Here is a 19,682-nt window from a genome sequence, read left to right as displayed (position 1 = left end):
TTGAACAGGTGCACCTAACAAATCGGCCAGTAAGTGTATATTGGCTTTTGTGTTTGCTCTTAGAAAAAATGCCATATTTTGCATGTTTAATTGACCAGACTGAAGTGATTTATCAGCAGTTCAGGGATCCTTGAGTTGCACTGCTGAGGCCAAAGAGGAATGTTGGCTGTTAGCTTGTATCTGCTCATTGCTTGGACAAAGATAACATTCAAAGACAGATTAAAGGTACATATGGTCGAGGTTGGATGGTGATGTTACCTGCCAGAGGGGATCAGAAGATTTATGAGGGCACAGAATGAGACAAACTGCAGCGCCCTTATGAAATATCAAAGCTTAATTTAAAACTGGTCCTGAACTTCTCATAGAGCTGCACATTCTTTGCTCAACTTTTGGCACATTAAACATTGACAAATGCATTGGATGCTTCATTAATTTTTTGTTAATAAACTGATTGCACACAAATTAAAATGACTTGTTGCAGATGTTGTGCAGCCATAGTAAAGACAAAATATGTGTAAACAATTTATTGAGCACTCATGCTGTTCTTGATTTTCTTCCGCAGGGCACTGTTTTATTGTAAGGCCTGCCACGATGACATAACTGATCCCAAAAGGATAAAGAAATGTGGATGCAAGAAATGTAAGTGTGATTGCATGCAAACACAAGATCTAAGTTAGATTGATCCCATTATTTTTTTGCTCAGATGAAACTGAAATATAATGAGTTAGCATTCGAGTAGCTGAGTGACAGCGTATTTACATGACCTACTATACATAGCCATTTGTCCCAACCACTTATTTCTTACATTAATTATTCCTTGAAATGAAGCCTTGTAAGTTGTGCATGTAGAAAGATCAGATTTCTTTCTGCAGCCAAAACAAACTGAAGCACTCCAGTTTCCCCATGTAGAACTACATGTTTGGATCTCTGTATGAGATGAATACCTGCTCTCATTTAAGGGTCAGTTCCCCCAAATTACATGAAAAAATGCTTTCCAACTTTCTCATCATGCAAATAGTTTTGGTTTTTCCATGCTGAGGTTTCAGATATCCTTCAAAATGTATGTTTTTTGGATGGATTTGGATGAACTGATTCCTTCAGAGTGTTTCAGATTGACGTCTCTTCTAACAGACACACTCTTACATAGTGTTTATAGCATGCTATCTTTTCCATGTGATTCCCAGCTCTTATAAATACACATAGTAGACCTCTTAGTTCAGTCTAAATGTGCATTTTGTTTGTTTTCTGTATAGTAGCTGTGTTCACTGTTGATAACTTTGTGATGTTAACAGGCATTCAGAGAGACTGTTAACACCACAGGTACCTGGACGGATCACGTGTTTCTAAAACCTTATAAACATCGCGTGCTACATGTTCTTCTGCTTGGATAAACCACAGTTTGTCTCTAGTATTAAAGCTAACACCTAACATTGACATGTGATGTATTCTTTTCCTGCTGCTTGGGAACTTGGCACACATTTCTTTAAAAATCTGCTTAATAGTGATATATTGTGAGTAATGTGGATTTGTTTCCCCTTCAAAAACACAGCGTGCTAGTGTACCTCAGATTAAAGTGACCTGTTTGAATGTACTCTAAATGTTGCATGTACAATGGTTGATGCTGCCTGGATCTCTTGTTGTTGTCATGTGCACGTTGTTTTTTGTTCGTTCTTTTGATAGAATTTTATAGCTTTCAAAAGAAATTAGCAACAGTATAGATTTTGCAAAAAAATTCCAGAGCAGAAGTAGATTTTTTTTTTTTTTGCTCACACGTAAACACTGCAGCTTTCATGCCTACTTGAGTTAGTAATTCACCACATCACCACCAGATGGCCCTGCTGCCCTTTATTAAGCACAAGACCCCTGCACAAAGACCACAGTGAGAAACAGACTGGGATGAAGACTGGAAAACCTTTATCCTTATTACTCCTTACCACTTTTTTATATTATGGGAAAAAATTGGCATCCATACTAAAGTGACGTAATCCGCAGAGATGTGTGCATATCTTTTAGGAGAAATATTTCAGGAAAAAATAGCAAATCTGTCATGGAATATGGATCATCTAACTTATGTGTGCTTTTATGCACTATAAACGCTTTCAAGTGTTTTTTTTTTTTCTTTTTGTCTTTTCTGAAGGCACTTGCAGGTTTTTGTAGAAGTGATACTGTTTTTGTAAAATACCAGCACCTTTAGTCTTTTGTTTAGGAGATTTCTGTCATCTCCTGTTCTTAATAAGCATTAGTAACAAATGTAAATATTTAAGAGCTGTAAAATGAAATATTATTGTCCTTATATTTCATATGACTCAGTGGCTCTAAGAGAAGAATCCAGATCCATGACACATAGCCAAGGTTTCTGCAAAAAAAAAAGCTATAAATCATCAAATTGTGCATATATAAATGTTTTATTTATTCCAATTAAACATGCATTATGTGTCTTTAACTTCCACTTATGTTATCCTTGGGCCAAGATTGGCCTTTGTAAGACCAAATTTGCCATTTGATGTTCATGCTTGGCTCATTAGCAAGTTAATTAGTGAACATAGAAAAACATTTCATCACATAGTAAAGTGACACTAAGCCCAAACAAGCTAAATCTGTGTTAGCATTATTAGGATTTTGTTGGGTAAAAGTCTCCAAAAAGTCTGAAAAGGTTAAAGAAACCATATTTGAGGTCACGTGGTCATGTTCACGTGAGGGGAAAGGGTGTCGGTTTACAGGATGCCAATACTAGTGTAAGCGGCACAACAAAGGTTAATCTTGTACATCCCAGCAGCAGCCGTCCTCCATGCCCTGTTCTTCCTCTATCCCCTCTTCCCTCAGAATGACCCTCAACATTAACCTGCTCTTCCTCTCCTCCCATATGAACCCTTGACTGTAGCCAAGAAGCCTGCCTACAAGAAAATGAAACTGGCATGTTGTTTTGATTGCGGTCGCTCAGAGCGGGACTGCTCTTGCATGCCGGTTAATGTGCGTTGTAACATGGACTCCCCTCAACGGGACATCCCACTCTCTGCTGTCTCTGTTAATGATTGCTCAGCCACTTTACGTGCCTGTAAGTTGTCGCCATGACATGTGCTCTTCAGTGTTGTAACATGCACCGTGTGTCTTTACTTCTGTGTGCTTTCAAATTTAAGCACCCATGTTGTCACCGTCACAGATGCTTTGGTGTTTTAGCTTTCTGATTTTTGGCGCTCTTCTCTGTCTGTTGCTACGTTTTGCAGTGAAGCATGCTGGTCTATTGTTTTGCTGGTGTTTTGTCAAGAGAACGTGAATTCAAATTGAAACGTAGTTTAAAATTAGATTGACAGTCACTAATGCAAACCTTTTGCTGCGTACAGCAGTATTTGTTTCCCTCCAGTGACCTCATAAATATATTAGAAAAAAGTCAAAGCCATGAACAATGTACAGCTGTGCATCCCTGCAAAAAATCTCACAATACACAGTTACTGTGCATTTTCCCAAATAATTATTCTGATAGGACTGTCTAAATCTTACAATGATGTCACTGGAGACATAACATAACATTAAAAAAAATAATATCAAATAATATCTCACCACTGTACCCTGGAGAAATGGGTGAACAGGATAGGATTTGAGGTATTTGTAAATGTAGACGTCTCCGACGATTAATTTTTCTTTTCTTTTTTTAGTAAATAATGCTCTTGAGAGCACCTGAGGGGATATTGTGATGATGACTATTACAGTACATATTGAGGTTAACATATGGGTTTTATTAAATTATAATCAACAGCTTGAACAAGAACTGGGGGAAAAATCTGCAAAGCAGACAAAGTTATTGGTTGTTTTTGCTGATTTGTGATTAAATTGAGAACACAAAGCAGTAGAGTTGGAATATAAGAGGAATAAAAGACGGTAGAAGAGTGCTGGATCATATTGGAGTTTAACAAGCGGACTTTAACAGAATTGAACTGCATATGAATTCCTAATTCAAGTGTGATTTCCCTTTTTAAGCCAGGGGGGTATGTTAAATCGTACTGATGTGTCGCAGGAGGCACGAAGAATGTGTCTGAGGTTGCAGAGCATTGATACAATTTGCTGGAAAACATTGCAGACTGTCATAAATTTTTAGTGAATGACTCTTGATCAAAAACCATTCGTATAGCTGAACACGTCTGGGCGTTTTTACCCCTCAGTGTGTCTCCCAGGGTTGTGTGCTGTGAGCGTGGCCTGGCTAGAAAAGCTCGAGCAAGAGCTCCAGAGTTGCTGTCGACACGGTGCGGGAGATGCGTGGAGCGAGGCCTTATGCGGCCTGACGTGGAAATTATGTTTGCATTTTCATTTTTGGAGTGCTACCGGTTGTCATGAAACTCAGCCTGACAGTTTCTAACCACCAGGCAGCCGAGTGCCCCCGCCCCTCTCCTTTTCTCTCGTTGTGGGACAGATGCTAGCCTGTTAGTCCTGTGACTCTGCTCGCGCCCTCCGATTGCAGGCGACAGATGCCAGGACCAGCACAGTCCCTGTTTGAACATTGCTGTCACTGTCCTGCCTTAAGCTCAATGCGTGACCTTTAATGTAAGCAAGGGGTTGAAATAAGTTACTAATGAGCATGTGTGGGACTCACCGAACGTTACACACATCTGTGCAGGTTGTCTCAGGCATGGGTAGGCAAAAATAAGACAGTAACGCTTCTTAAGTTTTGTGCGCTGGTGAGTTTATTGTAGGTGTTTTTGATTGAACATGTCAAGCTGAAAATATATGATATATAAAAACCTGCTTCTCACTTGAGTATTCACTTAATGCTGCTAAACTTACATTTAGCCTTCACTGGAGGGTAAATATGAGCAGCTATAATAACTGATACTAAATAACTGCTAATAATAAATAATTATCAGTCACACAAACGTGGTAATATTTCAGTCTTAAATTCTTAATGGGAGTAAAGAAGCTTTTCATCTAAACTTAAAGGTAGCCAAGATATCTGGTCCTCTTTTGACTTGAAAATAGCCAAATCACTGCTTAGAGTGACACCGTAGATATTTAGCAGATGACTACAAACATAGAGCGAGCTACTCTTAAATTACTGCCCACATCTCTGAAAATCAGATTTCTAACCGACCTGTTTTACTTCTCATTGCTTTGTCCGTGTTGTCTCCACGGCCTCAATTTTTTTTAAGTGCCTTCAAGAGAAATCCCTCAGCTTTCCGTTCACAGTCGTCACTTATAATTTGCTCTCATTACGACCTGTTCTTCTCTGTAACCTCTCATCCGTCTCTGCATTTTTCTCAGCTAAAAATAGCTATAATGGATATATCAAATCAAGTAAGTTTTGATTTCCATTCTCTCTTTCTCTCGACTCACTTGTGTCTAACCCCTCCATTTGTGCATTGTCAGCTATTAATATTTGAGCTGTCCCTGACCTGCTGTATTTCACTGTCCAGTCTATCATCATCATCCATGACTGTGTGTCTTATGCATAGCATTAGGAAACAGTTTTGAGTTGATTCTTTGTGTTAGGTATGAGTTACGGCTCAGCAGCACACTCATGGCATCTTCACCATGACTGTGGATAAACCAAGTCTGGACAAAATCACTTAAAAACATTCAAATTAAATGTATGCAAGAAAAGCATTTCAGCCTCGCATAATTGAGTAAAACATATTAAAATGCAAAAAGCCGATCTTAAACTCTCTCAGCTCTCGTCCAACGCTTACAGGAGTGTGAAACTAGTGGGTAGTCCACTTTAACAGGATCTGTGATAGGCAGCAAATCTGCCACATTGCATTGTCCTGGAGAAGTGCTGTGCATGTTTGACGTGGGGCAGATGAATAGTGGAGGTCTGGAGCAGGAAGGATAATCTGCTAGACAGCTGACTGTTGAAATAATCATCTCTCTTCTCCGGTTTTAGCTCCCAGACATTTTTGAACTAAGGAAAACACAGCTCTTCTGTCTCTTTTTATCTTTACCAGCCTCACCGCTATTATATCGCTAGTATTAAAATGTATATCGAATTCATTCCTCCCTCCTTCATCAGGCATAAACTGCATGTAGCAGCTAGTGGCTGCTGATTCACACTGTCACCTCCTTGTTCTGGTAGCATAACAATTGCTAAAACACCTGAAAGCATATTTATTAATTCATGTTTATTATAAATATCAAAGTAAACGTCAAATCCAGCTTTTCATTGGTGGCTACAGGAAGTGGTTAAGTGGTGTTAAATAAAAATGAGCTTTTTTTTAAATTATTCAGCCATTAGCATTCTTGTGCCAGAAAGAATTACCCCCCTAAACCAGTGACTGTCCTTTAATTATGATAAGAGTCACAAATTCACAAATTAACATACACACTGCTGGTCTTACGGAAGTCAGTTTAAATCAAATCCTACCTTGTGTTTAGCTTCAAGAATTAAAGGATTAGTTTGCTAAAATCATAAAGAAAGTGCCATATTCTGCTTTCTCATTTAGATAACTTTAGCTTTTTTTTCCTATCGTGGTTCTCACGGCATTAAAATAAGATTAGAAAAACGCCAGCTATGTTTCTACAGCATCCACTACGAGCTGTTTCTATTCTTCGGTATGGTATGAAGATTATCCCAGACCACGGTAATATCATTTGTCAGTTTGTTTTTCAGTGTTTCTTAGCATCACAAATGAAATTTTATTCCCTAGTTTTGCACTGTCTCTTCAAACCTTCTGCAAATACTACCCAAAGAGACAGATATCCAAAGAATTAAGAGGGGAACTGTGTTTTCTGTGATTTGAGTGAACTAACACCTGAAGAAAAAAAACATAAGTATTGTATAGCTGCTGACTTTGACTCCTCTTCATTTAGCAGTAAACAACAGTCCCTTAATCCAGCCTTATCGGTACAAGTCAGCTAAACTGAACCACACCTCAGCCAGTGAGGTCTGTAAGGGGCCCCGTAGCGGAGTTGCTGCTTTATCGGTCCGTTTGGTAAACAACCGCAAGGGAAGCCTGCTGCCCCCCGCTGAGCCCTCTGCTCTGAGACTGAGCTTCGTGGGCTCCGAGGACTCAGGCCAGGTAGGCCGCCCGCCAGGGGTGACAGAAGAGGTCAGCCGGCTCCAGCGAGCCCGTAGCCTGCCGGTGAAATACAGATACCACCCCGGTCACTCCAGTAACGCCACACTCAGTCAGAGGCAGTGTAAGGGCCACATCCCCCCACATCCCTCTTACCCTCAGCGTGTTTGGCAGGCCTGCACTCAACAACAGCACAACCAAAGCATGTGCTTGCCAGTCTGGAGTGGTTGCATGTGTAGCATTCCTTACTAATGACCCAGTGTGTGCAGCTGTCAGCTGTGAAACATTAAATATTGAACAGGCCGAGCGAGATGTGAAGGGCCAGTGTGTTGGAGCATCCCTCTCGACTGGAAAGCCCCCTCCCTTCTTCAACGTTTTCCATTATGTTGTCAGTCTTCGACATGCTAGCGGTGCTTGAAATCATGTGTTCGTCGGCGGAGGAGCAAGATCTTTGGGACTTTATTAATTTTAATGAAAGCAATTGCAGTTTCTTTGTATAAAAAAGAAAGAAAGACAGAAAAGACTAAAAAGAAAGAAACAGTTCACAGCTTGAACCATCAGTTATAAGGTACCCGAGTGTATTTTCCATGACCTGTAACAATCTTTTCCCAGTGAACAATGGCTGTTAAAGTGCTATTAGTGAAACACTTTTCTTGCTGCTTGTATTTATTTTACCAGCGACTGCCACAGAGTAGAGTTGTTTTCTGCAGCTGCGATATTAGCTTGTAAAAATATTTGCCTGATTACTTTACTCGGGGGTAAAAGTTATAACTCGTTCCCTATGAAGAGCTCAGTGCAGTTTGCTGAAGTGATAAAGACAATGTCCAAAGGGCATCTCAGCTGTACATAAATCACTCTGGCACAAGGACCAACCTAATTGTATAAGCCAAGGGCACCACTCTCAAGACGAACAAAGACCAGAAATCCAGGATTCAACACTGACTCAAAGCACCTTTGCTTGTAGTCTTAGATGCTTAATATTTATAGGTTATTACCTTAATTAAATGAGAACATGAGTGATTAGTGTGAGCAACAGTGATGCGAGTCTAGGTCTATCTGTAGTACAGTAATCTATGATTACGAAATCACAGCCCTCTTAACAGCCCTCAACTTATTTGTGGTGCTACATTATCTGAATGATAAAACTGTTGACAGGTGGATTACAGCAGTTCAATGGATTAGTGCGTATGGTAAATAAAGCTTCCCAGATTAAACTTCAGCAAATGGCATGATGGTTGATAATGGCACTACTGCATGTTTGCATCTCCATATACAACCATGCCAATGATGTGCTAATGTATCCTGTCTGCATTATGCTAACATTGGACTGTTTCCTGCTACCCACTGGTTAAATTGTCCTGTCCCACTCCATCTTGTTCACCCGACCTCTTTCCACTCTGTCCCTGTATGTATATTATCTCTTTGAATTCACTGACCTCAAATTGTGCTGTGCTGTTCTTTTGTTGTCCCTGCTGTGTGGATCTTTGCTCGACTTCTGATCATTTCCCGCCATCATGCTGTTTCTTTGGCATTTTGTTGCAGTTCAAGAGGACCAACAATCAGCACTATCACCCAAAAAAAAGCAACGTAATGGAGGCATGAGGAATTCTCCAAACTCCTCACCTAAGATTATGAGGTAGGTACCACAAGGAGCTATCTGTCTTTGGGTTTTTACACATATAAATTCCCTCACCATAAAAATACAGATAGCTTCTTTAATAGCCAAATGTTAAACGGCAACAAAACACAACAAACTGTAATCACCGCTCGGTTTAGTTTAAACACAAAAACTACTTGGTTAGGTTTAGGCTTGGTTTAAACTATGCTTTATCAATTCAATTCAATTTTATTTATATAGCGCCAAATCACAACAAAAGTCGCCTCAAGGCGCTTTATATTGTATAGTAGATACAGAGAAAAGCCCAACCATCATATGACCCCCTATGAGCAAGCACTTTGGCGACAGTGGGGAGGAAAAACTCCCTTTTAACAGGAAGAAACCTCTGGCAGAACCAGGCTCACGGAGGGGCAGCCACCTGATGCATTCAACACAACATTAACCCTACATGTTGAAAATTAATGCCTTCAGGTTTGACACCAAAGGGGTTCTTTAGCGTTGTCTCTACGCTATTGCTTGCTAGATGACAAATGATGACCTTAAATTAAAAGAGCAATTCAAGTCATGTTATCCTCATTGGTTCAAAGAACTATTGTCCAAAATACACCCTTTTGCTTCCTTCACAGATCTTCAGTCCATGCCTCCCCCAGTGTTAAAAGTCTTTATGTCATTAGGGATAATACTCTATTATTTACATCAATAATGTCTCACATTCAGCCTACATAACAATTAGGACAACAAGACGGCCCATACCCTTTCCTTTTTCAACACAACACACAAGTTCTTGTTTATGCCCCGGTCACCTGTCATGTCGTTCTCTCTGGTTTCCTCAATGAACATCTTAATCTGCTCCAAATGGTACCGAATTTGACAGGAAACATCATCACCTGCATCAAGTCCACCAATTATATAACACCCCTCCTCATCCAGCTCCAATGGTTCAGAGTTCTTTACCAATACATTACAAGATTCTGCTCCTCACTTTCAAACCTCTCTCTATGACCCGTGTCCTCCCACATATTGTCCAGATTTCTTTCAACCTTTCTTTCATGTGTTCTATGGTTTTCTGATTAGTTCTAGGTAGTTTTAGACCTAGAACAATGGGTGCCAGAGCTCTCCGCTGAACTGAATCCATTGCATCATTGCGTCAATGCCAAAGGCCATGTTGTGTGCATCTGTGAGACACCAGCAGTTCTGACACAATGGGAATCACAATGACCTGGTTATGATTAAGGAGTAGGAAAATGATTGCCTGTATTCACAACTAGTAAATACAGAGAAACTGTTTGCATTCACTTGATGACTCAAAGAGTTACTCTCCTGTTAGCTGTACTTGGGTCTCTGGGCGAGGGAAATCTTAAGGCTATTTTCCAGCAAACTATTCCAAGATGTTCAGCAGCTAGCTGCTAACTTTGTTGATATTTGCTATAGGGCTGTGCGATATGACCAAAATCTCATATCCCGATATAAGAATTCTATCGTTCGATAACGATATAAATCACAAAGATGTAACATTTTCTGTAAATTCTGTGAATCTCGGGCAGCTCGACTTGCGGGAAGTGTTTCCAGCTGTGCGTCATGTTGCTGGAGTCAAGTGTTTTAACCGATGCATGAAACTATACATTTTTAGACATAAGTTGTAACGGCCGCCGTTTTCTTTGTGAGTATTTATTACACGGCGTGCTGCGGGGAAAAGCCTGTTCTAACGTTTGAGTCTAACGTTTATTTTTTAGCACCTGGCGGCTCTTTTTTAATTCTCATCCGTAAATAATCTGCTCTTTCACGTGATTCAGTTTATTTTGAAAAGTCTCAACAGGATCTTGAGCTTTATTGTGAAAGGTTTATGTGGAACATAAACAAGTGGACACGCGACGCTGTTACCGTCGTTGTTGTTAACCACAACGCATAAGGCAAGGCAAGTTTATTTGTATAGCACAATTCAACAACAAGGTGATTCAAAGTGCTTTACAGAGACATTAGAAACAAAAACAAATAAAAAGCATGATTTAAAATTGATTAAAACAAGCAAACAAACAAACTAATTAACAAACAAACAAAACAGTATATAAAATCAAAACAGATAAAATCAGAACAATAGATAAAATCAGTAGTTAAATGTAAGTTTTGAAATTTAAGCTTAAAAGTGTGGATTTGGTGCTTTATTCAAATGCAGCTGAGAATAGGTGAGTCTTCAACCTGGATTTAAATAAACTGAGTGTTTCAGCTGATCTGAGGCTTTCTGGGAGTTTGTTCCAGATATAAGGAGCATAAAAGCTGAATGCAGCTTCTCCGTGTCTGGTTCTGACTCTGGGAACTGATAAAAGACCAGATCCAGATGACCTGAGGGATCTGGATGGTTCATACTGGGTCAGGAGGTCACTGATGTATTTTGGTCCTAAACCATTCAGAGCTTTATAGACCAGCATAAAAACAGGCGCTTGTCAGTCCGTAGTGTGGTTATATAAGAGAAAGAGAGAACTTTAAGAAATTAATATAGCCACTACAGTGACCATCAAAACGATGAAAAAATATTGCCGTAAACAGTTTATTTTGCGACACCACGAAATGAAACGATAATCTAAAATGAAACGATAGACGTTTTTATATTGTAATCCGATATATATCGTTATATCGAACAGCTATATATTATATTTGTTGCTTAGTGTTGGGAGGGTAACATACAGACTAGCTTCCTGCTCATCATAAGAGTAATGAAACCAAAACAACTTGCCGGACGGTATAAAAATACGCTGCAGGGATCTCCAGTCAGGTGATAATCCTTTGTTGGTTTATAACTATAAGCATAATCAAATAATCTCTTTCACATTACACATATCAATTTAACCTCTTAGGGACATAAATATAGTCATTAATGTAGCTTTAACAAAGCTTTGATGAAGAAAGTACAGATACCTGTGCTTTAGGAAGAAAACCAGTACTTGTTGGATTAAGCAGTGCATTACAAAGAGCATCTGAAAGAACATTTTTCTACGCTCCTTTTTTCATGGAAAATATGTCAGCCTCTGAGATGAGCTCTATGCCACAAGGTTTCATGTGACACCCACAGACTACAGTTCTTAAACAGGCCTGGCACTAATGACAGCACCAGGCAGTCAGAGGGGCTCTAAAGGATAGATAGCCCAAGGCTATTCATCCATTGTCGGATCCCTCTGAGGTCTTTTCAGCACGTAAGGCCACAGATGATATGTATCATCACAATGAAAGGCGAATTCAAATGCTACCTTGCTTTTATCTTGTCTCGTGAAATTAAATCGTAGCGTATTGATCTTGACTGGAGATAACACTGTTATTCAACAAGAACCCATTAGAGGGACGATAATAATAGTAGTCACTGTCATTAAGTGCAATGTTATAAGGAAGCCAGGCAACAGGGAAGACCTGCAGCCTGATGTATACAAAGTGCAACAGCACAAATGAAATTTAATTAAACCTGACAGATGACTTTATGTTCTCACTGCTAATATGGCTGCGATCTGCTTGACATTTGGAATTCAAACCCACATATGTCTGTATTGTTTAATACCATCAGATACAGTACAGATCAGCAACATTCACTATTTCTGGAAAAAAAATATTGCTTTGTATTATAACTAAAAGTGTCAGTATGCATACATTACCATTTCCTTTGATGTCTGGTCTCTGTTTTTTCCAGGTGGGCGTTTGCCCTTTATTTATTTGGTTCAAAGTGGTTTGAAAGTTGAATTGCTCCAGGTGATTTCCAGGCTCTTGGGAAGCAAAACCAGGCTTTTCCAATGCTATCAGCAAAAAATCAACACACCAAACCAATCCATCTACTTGCCATGCTAATACTGTGCAGTACAGGTGGATGTGATATTTCGTGCAGCGTCTGCTGCCTACACGCTAGAGAGGGATTCGCCGTGGTAGCCTAAGGGATACTTCATTGCAACAAGCAGAGAAAAAAACATCTGGGTGTATACTATATCAAATGTGTTTTTACAGGACCCGCGGCCTCAAGGCCTTTGTAAATAAGTAATGATCAACAGATTGGCTGTGGGTTTTGAAGAGCAGGCCTTTGTCAGTTTTCATGATGTGCCGGGTTTTCAAAGACTTTGCCTGCTCTTAGTGCTTGTGTTAGAGAGAACTAGTGCAGTGCTGCCGAATTAGAAGATCGACATAATGTGCATGTCTGCCTTCTTCTTTATGGCTCTCTCAGCTGTCATTACGCTCCTCCAGAAAACACCTGGCCTTATGTTTCGGGGTAATGATGTGTGAAGTCTTGTCAAACGTGTCATCATAAAGCAGTGAATTATGCTGCTGATCAGTTTGAATCTTTAGAAGTACACAGAAGTGACAGTCACGGACACTTCTGCGCTGTTTAACGAAACAAACCACGCAAGAGGAAAAAAAAAAAAGCGATCACGTTTCCACGAGACAGTTCGCTTCTAGTTCCAGCAAACTAACATGACCTGTCTGGAACTTAGCAATGACGACCTCACTGAAATTAACACCATTTCCACGGGCTCCTTGATGGGTCATAAGACACATCTAACTGCGGGATGTCATAACGCGTTTGGTCACATCGGAGTGCCGTGACATACACGTCATGTCTGTTACAGAACTGCTGAGGCAATTGGCAGTGCAGGGTAGTGACAGGCCGTCATGGCTGACAGTGAGCGATAGCTATCCTGGCAGAGCTCTGCCTCACCAGTCATCTTCACAAGGACAAACTGAAGTGACAGCGGCTCCACTGAGTGAGTGGTGAAACATTTGACTTTTGATGGAATATTTAGCCAAGGTGTAAAACCACTAAATGCTTTCACTCTTATTAGAATTTGAATTGCACTCTCACGTGGATTTTAAGCACTGTAATTCCAGTTTTTTATGATCATTTATGATTGTCCTGGCTGTAAACCTGTAAACCTACAGTTTATCAAAGCTGCCGCCTCCGCTTCTTTTGATTACACAGAAAAAAGAAAAGCGGCGATGTCTGATTTCATGCAACCGACAGTCTAGAAGCAGCAAATGGGAGTGAGTGCCATTGTTTTTAGGACCCCCGCTTTCAATATATTGGAGTGTATTTAATTATTTTTTTATTTCACGTTTCTGTTAACATTGTACTTTAAAAAAAAACAAAAAAACATGTGCACGCTTTGACATTGAAATTTTATCGTACACGCGCTTTTCAAAGTGAAGCCGCATCGACAGAGAGGTAGAAAAGACATTTCCCTCTACTGCTACTTATATTCTTGAAAGGACATCCAGGTCTTGCCTGGGGGTATATGAGCCCAAAGGCGGGGGTTTTTTCGGCTTCAGTCTCTTGGAGCCTGAGGGATGGTAGTTTCAGCTGACACTTTCATACATACTTAACATGTTACTTAAGGTGCCCATTCTTTTGAGGTACTTGGATGGATTAAAGAGACGCTCTTGTTACGAGGGGAGGACTTGAACAATTTAAAAGGTTTTGGACAGAGACCGAAGACTGTTGTCTGGATTTTCAGAAGACAGCATCTTTAACTTTGATCTGAATCTGACAAAGTTGATTTAGGGCAAAGGGATTGTGTTGAGCAGTACTGCTAATGTGGCTGGTCACGTATATCGGTTGGCTTCGGACAATCTTTATGTGAGTTTTCTTCCGCAGATAAAAAACTTTTCGTTGGGATCAGCTTGATGAGATGTTAAATTTGGGTAACTTACAAATTTCTGTTAATCTTTTTCATACCATAGATCATGTGTTTGATTATTCTATTACATGCATCAAAACCCTTTATTTAAATTAACTGTATGACTTCATAAGATCATATCCCCCTGACCAGAACAAGCGTGATAGAAATGCAGGTACTCGTGTTGGGAGACAACTTTTAGTGGTCAGCGTTAATGTTCACCAGTGAAATTAGTTTATATAGTTCTGATGGTCTGTTTAAACATTAATACCCTTCACTTTGGAAAGCAAATACGGTTGGGCAAATTGCTGAAATATTTAAAGTCTGGTCTGTTAAAGCTTTTACCACGCAGCGCACTACGTCAAAAGCCGTATGCAGTAAGGGGGCGTAATTGCATCTCCGTGCTCATGCCAGTCAACGCAGTGTGTTGCTGCCATCTTCTTCCGCCTGGCTGCCGCTGCTGATGTCACTCTGCTTGATGACATGGCAGTTTTGTTGGCATTTCTGCAGATGGCCTCTGACAGGAAAACGAAAAGAGGAAGCGGGAAAAACTAGGAAGAAAGCAACCTTTTTTTTTTCTTTTTCATTTTTTAGTAAAAGTGACCTATTTGCAGATTGCCAAATATTCTTATGGTTAATTTATAAAATGTGTTTTTTGTTCAAATCAATGATATAATTTCACTTTCTCCCTCCCATCTTTTTGTTTGATTAGACATGACCCACTCCTCATCCTGGGAAACGAGCAGATTGAGAGCATGGACGAGAACGTAAAGAAATATGACTCCACGGGGATGTTTCACTGGTGCCCGTCCAAAGACATTGAGAAGGTCATCTTGGTGGGTCCTGCTCCTTCACTCGGTACACGTCATTTGTCCCGACACTCTTCTCCCTGGTGACAGATGTGTCATGTCACAAAGCACTATCAGAGGTTGACAGGGCACTTAAACACTCTGTAATGAGGTGTTTGACATGTCATTTGCTACAAGAGTGCCCTGCACTATGGAAAATTTCTTGTACTAATACATATGCCATTTTTCAAATTACTTTCATTGCAGTGCAGAACTGCATGATATATTTTACAGGGGGGGCATGCTCACTGCAAAAGGAGAAAGCGCTAACATTTGTTGGAAATGCCCATTTATGCAAATTCCAGCCAGGAACATATTGATCCCTTATCCCTTTCTTTCCCTCTCAGACACGGAGTGAGGCAGCCATGACTGTTCTGAGCGGTCATGTGGTCGTGTGCATATTTGGAGACGTGAAATCGGCGCTGATCGGTGTCCGAAACTTTGTGATGCCTCTGAGAGCAAGCAACTTTCACTACCATGAGCTGAAGCATATTGTGTTTGTCGGCTCCCTTGAGTATCTGAAGCGGGAATGGGAAACTCTGCATAATTTCCCCAAAGTCTCCATTCTGCCTGTAAGTAGAGAAAAATCACTAATTTCAAATGTTTATCTAGATCACGTCAAAGTGATGCCTTTGTTTTTCTAAACTGGTGTGCATATAATGCTCATTAACAAATGTATTTTGTGGGAAACGTGATATTGTTTCATCAGTATAAAAAGCACATTGTTATTTTGCAAGCTGTCCTGCAAAATGCTCATTGTTAACAAATCTTAAAGCCATCAACAATTTGTGGTTTTCGGTAGAATATTAAATCCTGGACATTACATAATGATTAATATTTATGTGGTTATGCTAGCAAAGGATTTGGCTAGGTTTAGGGGAACATTGTGGATTTGATTATGCGAATTTCTGCCTGGACTTTATTAGGGAAGCTATGCATGACTCCCAGAATAAGGAATCCTTATTTATCTTATATTGGACTTAGTTGCATCCTGTCAGTTCATCTGCTGTGTTAAACAAGCTTCAGCGCTGTTCCTTCACCTTGTAAGCCAGATTTCTACTGATTGGCTACAAATTTCAATCAGACGGATAGCAGGTGGCTCACAGCTAAACCTCTGTACCCGAATTGATTATATGGAGGTTATTCTCTCTTTCTGACATCATACAGTGCCAGAAGGGGAAAAAAAGTCAGAAAGCTGCGCACCAAGGGACAGATTTATAAACACGTTGCATCAGCACAAACTGGGTTTAGGTGTAAAAAATAATAAAAAATTGTATTGTATTGTTAGTATTTACAAAGAGATAGCAGTGAGAAGATTATGCGTAAGAGGTGACAACTTAAAGATGTTTGCATGTATGTTTCTGAGCGGTCCTTCAATAAGATGCAAAATATGGGAGGAGAATCTCCAAAAGTTGATTCTTTTCATCTGGATGTCCACATGAACAGAATCAACTTTTGGAGATTTACTTACCTGGACGATTGAACATGCATCAAGACATGGGAGGAGAATATTTAAATCAACTGCACGAATCAACGTAGAAATTTTTGCAATAGACACTAAGGGCGATCGTGGCTCAAGAGTTGGCAGTTCGACTTGTAATCGGAAGGTTGCCGGTTCGAGCCCCAGCTTGGACAGTTTCGGTTGCTGTGTCCTTGGGCAAGACACTTCACCTACCGCCCACTGGTGATGCCCAGAGGGGCCGACGGCGCGATATGGCAGCCTCGCTTCTGTCAGTCTGCCCCAGGGGAGCTGTGGCTACAACTGCAGCTGCCTCCACCAGTGTGTGAATGTGAGAGTGAATGAATAGTGGAATTGTAAAGCGCTTTGAGGGCCCCGAAAAGCGCTATATAAATGCAATCCATTATTATTATTATTTACTGCTAATTGCGTTGATATTTAACACAGAAACAAACATGTCTTAACTTGTGCACTTTATATGAACTGACTGTGCTTGTGTTTATAGGCACAACCATTAAACTAACCACACCCATGAGCACTATGAGGATTTCGCTCACATGCTTTTTTTGTCCCATTTAGTAAATCTGGCCTGAAAAGTCTTAAGCTCGAGCTTATAGTGAATACTTGCACATTCGCTGACCTCATTATTTGAAACTTTGTTCATGTTTAATATGAGCATCCACAATTTTTTTTTGTTCCACCATTAAAAGACTTTGTGAAAGACATAATTAGCAGTAGCAGCATTTGTCAGGACTCGCCAGCAGCGCGTAGTATAATTTGGAGCATGCACACGAGGCCGACAGAAGTTTCGAGTTTGCCTGCCGTTCAAAACTTTGATTTATTTCTTGTACCTTATAGGTGAGATAACAAATTCTCTCCTTCACTGGTTCTCAAAGGGCACACCGTTGAGTAGGGCAGATCTGAGGGCTGTCAACATCAACCTCTGCGACATGTGTGTCATTCTGTCAGCCAATCAGAACAATATTGACGATGCATCACTGCAGGACAAAGAATGCATCTTGGCGTCACTCAACATCAAATCTATGCAGTTTGATGACAGCATCGGGGTCTTGCAGGCTAATTCTCAAGGTAAGGAGCGCCCTATCATAGTTCACTGCACTGCCTGGAAGGGACAGGGCCCTGGCACAGAGAATATTCCTCAGTGGGTGCTGCTTGGCTGACCTGGTGTCACTGTGTTTGACAGTAAACCCAGCTGACTATTCCTCAGGTTACTGTAACAACTGGTTTCTTCACAAACTTAATTGGTGGCAACAAGCACAGCTCTGGCACAAGAGATTTGCCTGGCTTGCACATTGTTATTTTTCAATATCTGAGACTACTTTCATAAAACTAATGTGTGCAATGTATTAAAATTGCATGTTATAGCTTTCTAAATGACACTTGAAGCACTCAGTTAGCTTCAGATGGTCTTCAGTAAGGGGCCATTATTTGGCACTGAGAGAAATCCTTTTAGAAACCTTTTGGCCTCGCGACGGGTGGAGGGTGTGGTGGTGGTAGGGTCTCCAACAATTTCATTATTCCTCTAATACATGTATGACCTCGCATGGTGCTGCTTAGTCAGCAGTAAGTGATGGATATCACAACATACCCTATGTATTATACATACAGCATCACTGATTTAATGTGCTTACTTGTCAGTCTGAGGAAAGCAAGAAATGTCAAGTCAATTTGGATTCAATCTTGCGTCACTGATTTTCTATTTCATGACTCCATATTGTACATGCTTTTTTTTGCATATGTTTGTAAAATGTTTCTGTCTCCATGCACACACAATCAAAGGGAAACAAAATGAGCTGTTTGTCACATCTATTATATATAAATCAATACTGGTCGTTGTCAAGAATATGGTAACACTGCACTTTACACCTCACCCGTGGCTGCAAATAGATGAAATAGCCCCGACACATTAGTTCTGCTGATGTGCATTATCGTAACCTCTAAAATCAAGTACTGAACCTAGTATTAACTGATGTGCTTTGTGTGACATGTATGTCCATTAAGGCTTCACACCACCAGGAATGGATAGATCATCTCCTGAGAATAGTCCAGTCCATGGACTGGTGAGGCAGACCTCTGTCACCACTGGAGCAAATATCCCCATCATAACAGAACTAGGTATGGTTTGCTGCTACGTGTTGATTGATATGCTAGCTCTGCTGTTTTATGTTCTTTTCAGTGTAGTAGTTGTAAACAAATCTCCGAAAACACAAATTATGCAATTAGAGGCTGTCCATCACTTGATTAACTGTACTAAAAGTGGAATTTGTTTATGCTTTTGTCCCTTGTTGACATGTACCAGTAACTGTTTTTCCTTAACACTTGTCTAGCGCCATTAGCAAAGCCAGGCAAAAAACTGCCTGTGATTTCATTCAGTCAGGATAAAAGCAGTGGGACCAGCATACAAATGATAACTGAGCTGGGTAAGAAGAAGTGCCTCTGTCCTGTACTGCAGTGTCGTAACTGCTGCTGCCTCCATATCAGCTTTCTTTTGATTTCTCGTGCTGCACAAGAGGCTCAGTCCATTCCCATGGCATCACTTTGAGCACATTTTACCCTTGGTTCTGGTTGAAATTGCCTGTCTTGTTTTGGCTCCCTATCTCAAAGCAAAATTTCTCCCTTTTATTTTTCTAAGAATTACAGGGTCTTTGATCCCTCAGAAGTCCTTGTGGCTGTTTTCATAGCATCTTCTGTCGGATCACGTTCTCTGTCCCGTGCCCTTCTTTCATCTCAGCCCTGTCGATATGACTGACATTTATTTCTGTCCTCACAGAAGAAGCAGTTCTCCAACTAAATTTTACATCATTACTTTCTTCCAGCTACTGCATGTGTTTTTGTGCTCAAAGACATCTTTAAAGAAGGTTCTGGGGCAATGAAATACTTTCATTTGACTTGACATGCAAGTACAAGTAATTGGAAGTTCTGTCTTGGATTTACAAGACAAACAATGGCATAATGGTGTTACTGATAGTGACCTCAGGAGGACTTCAAGTTAAGGCCTGGAACTTTGACAATATGCATGGTGTCATGAGTGTGCATGAATGGCCTGGATATGGAATGTGGCAGAGGCAAGTTGGCCACAAGGCTGGATACAAACAC

The 19,682-nt window shown here is 40.4% G+C and overlaps 1 protein-coding gene across 7 annotated transcripts in view; it reads left to right on the top strand.

Moving 5' to 3' along the window:
• Positions 1-19,682, top strand: part of LOC146626816 (calcium-activated potassium channel subunit alpha-1a) — a 102,004-nt gene that overhangs the window by 72,162 nt on the left and 10,160 nt on the right. For 2 of the 7 annotated variants that reach the window (XM_085361466.1, XM_085361465.1), the window contains exons 18-25: positions 563-639; positions 2,882-3,055; positions 5,251-5,283; positions 8,541-8,634; positions 14,971-15,094; positions 15,454-15,678; positions 17,462-17,654; positions 18,588-18,701. In XM_085361466.1, the coding sequence (XP_085217592.1) occupies positions 563-639; positions 2,882-3,055; positions 5,251-5,283; positions 8,541-8,634; positions 14,971-15,094; positions 15,454-15,678; positions 17,462-17,654; positions 18,588-18,701 (1,034 nt within the window). Of the gene's footprint in view, positions 1-562; positions 640-2,881; positions 3,056-5,250; positions 5,284-8,540; positions 8,635-14,970; positions 15,095-15,453; positions 15,679-17,461; positions 17,655-18,587; positions 18,702-18,913; positions 19,007-19,682 lie in introns of all 7 variants that reach the window. The other 5 variants (XM_085361470.1, XM_085361469.1, XM_085361472.1 and 2 more) reach the window with 4 other exon arrangements.

The sequence above is a fragment of the Diplotaxodon limnothrissa genome, linkage group LG8, assembly GCF_057381915.1.
Source record: "Diplotaxodon limnothrissa isolate DT_005_m linkage group LG8, D_limnothrissa_male_GT1.1, whole genome shotgun sequence".
NCBI lineage: Eukaryota > Metazoa > Chordata > Actinopteri > Cichliformes > Cichlidae > Diplotaxodon > Diplotaxodon limnothrissa.
Note: the sequence above shows the minus strand (reverse complement) of the source record. Positions and strands in the feature narration are given on the sequence as shown.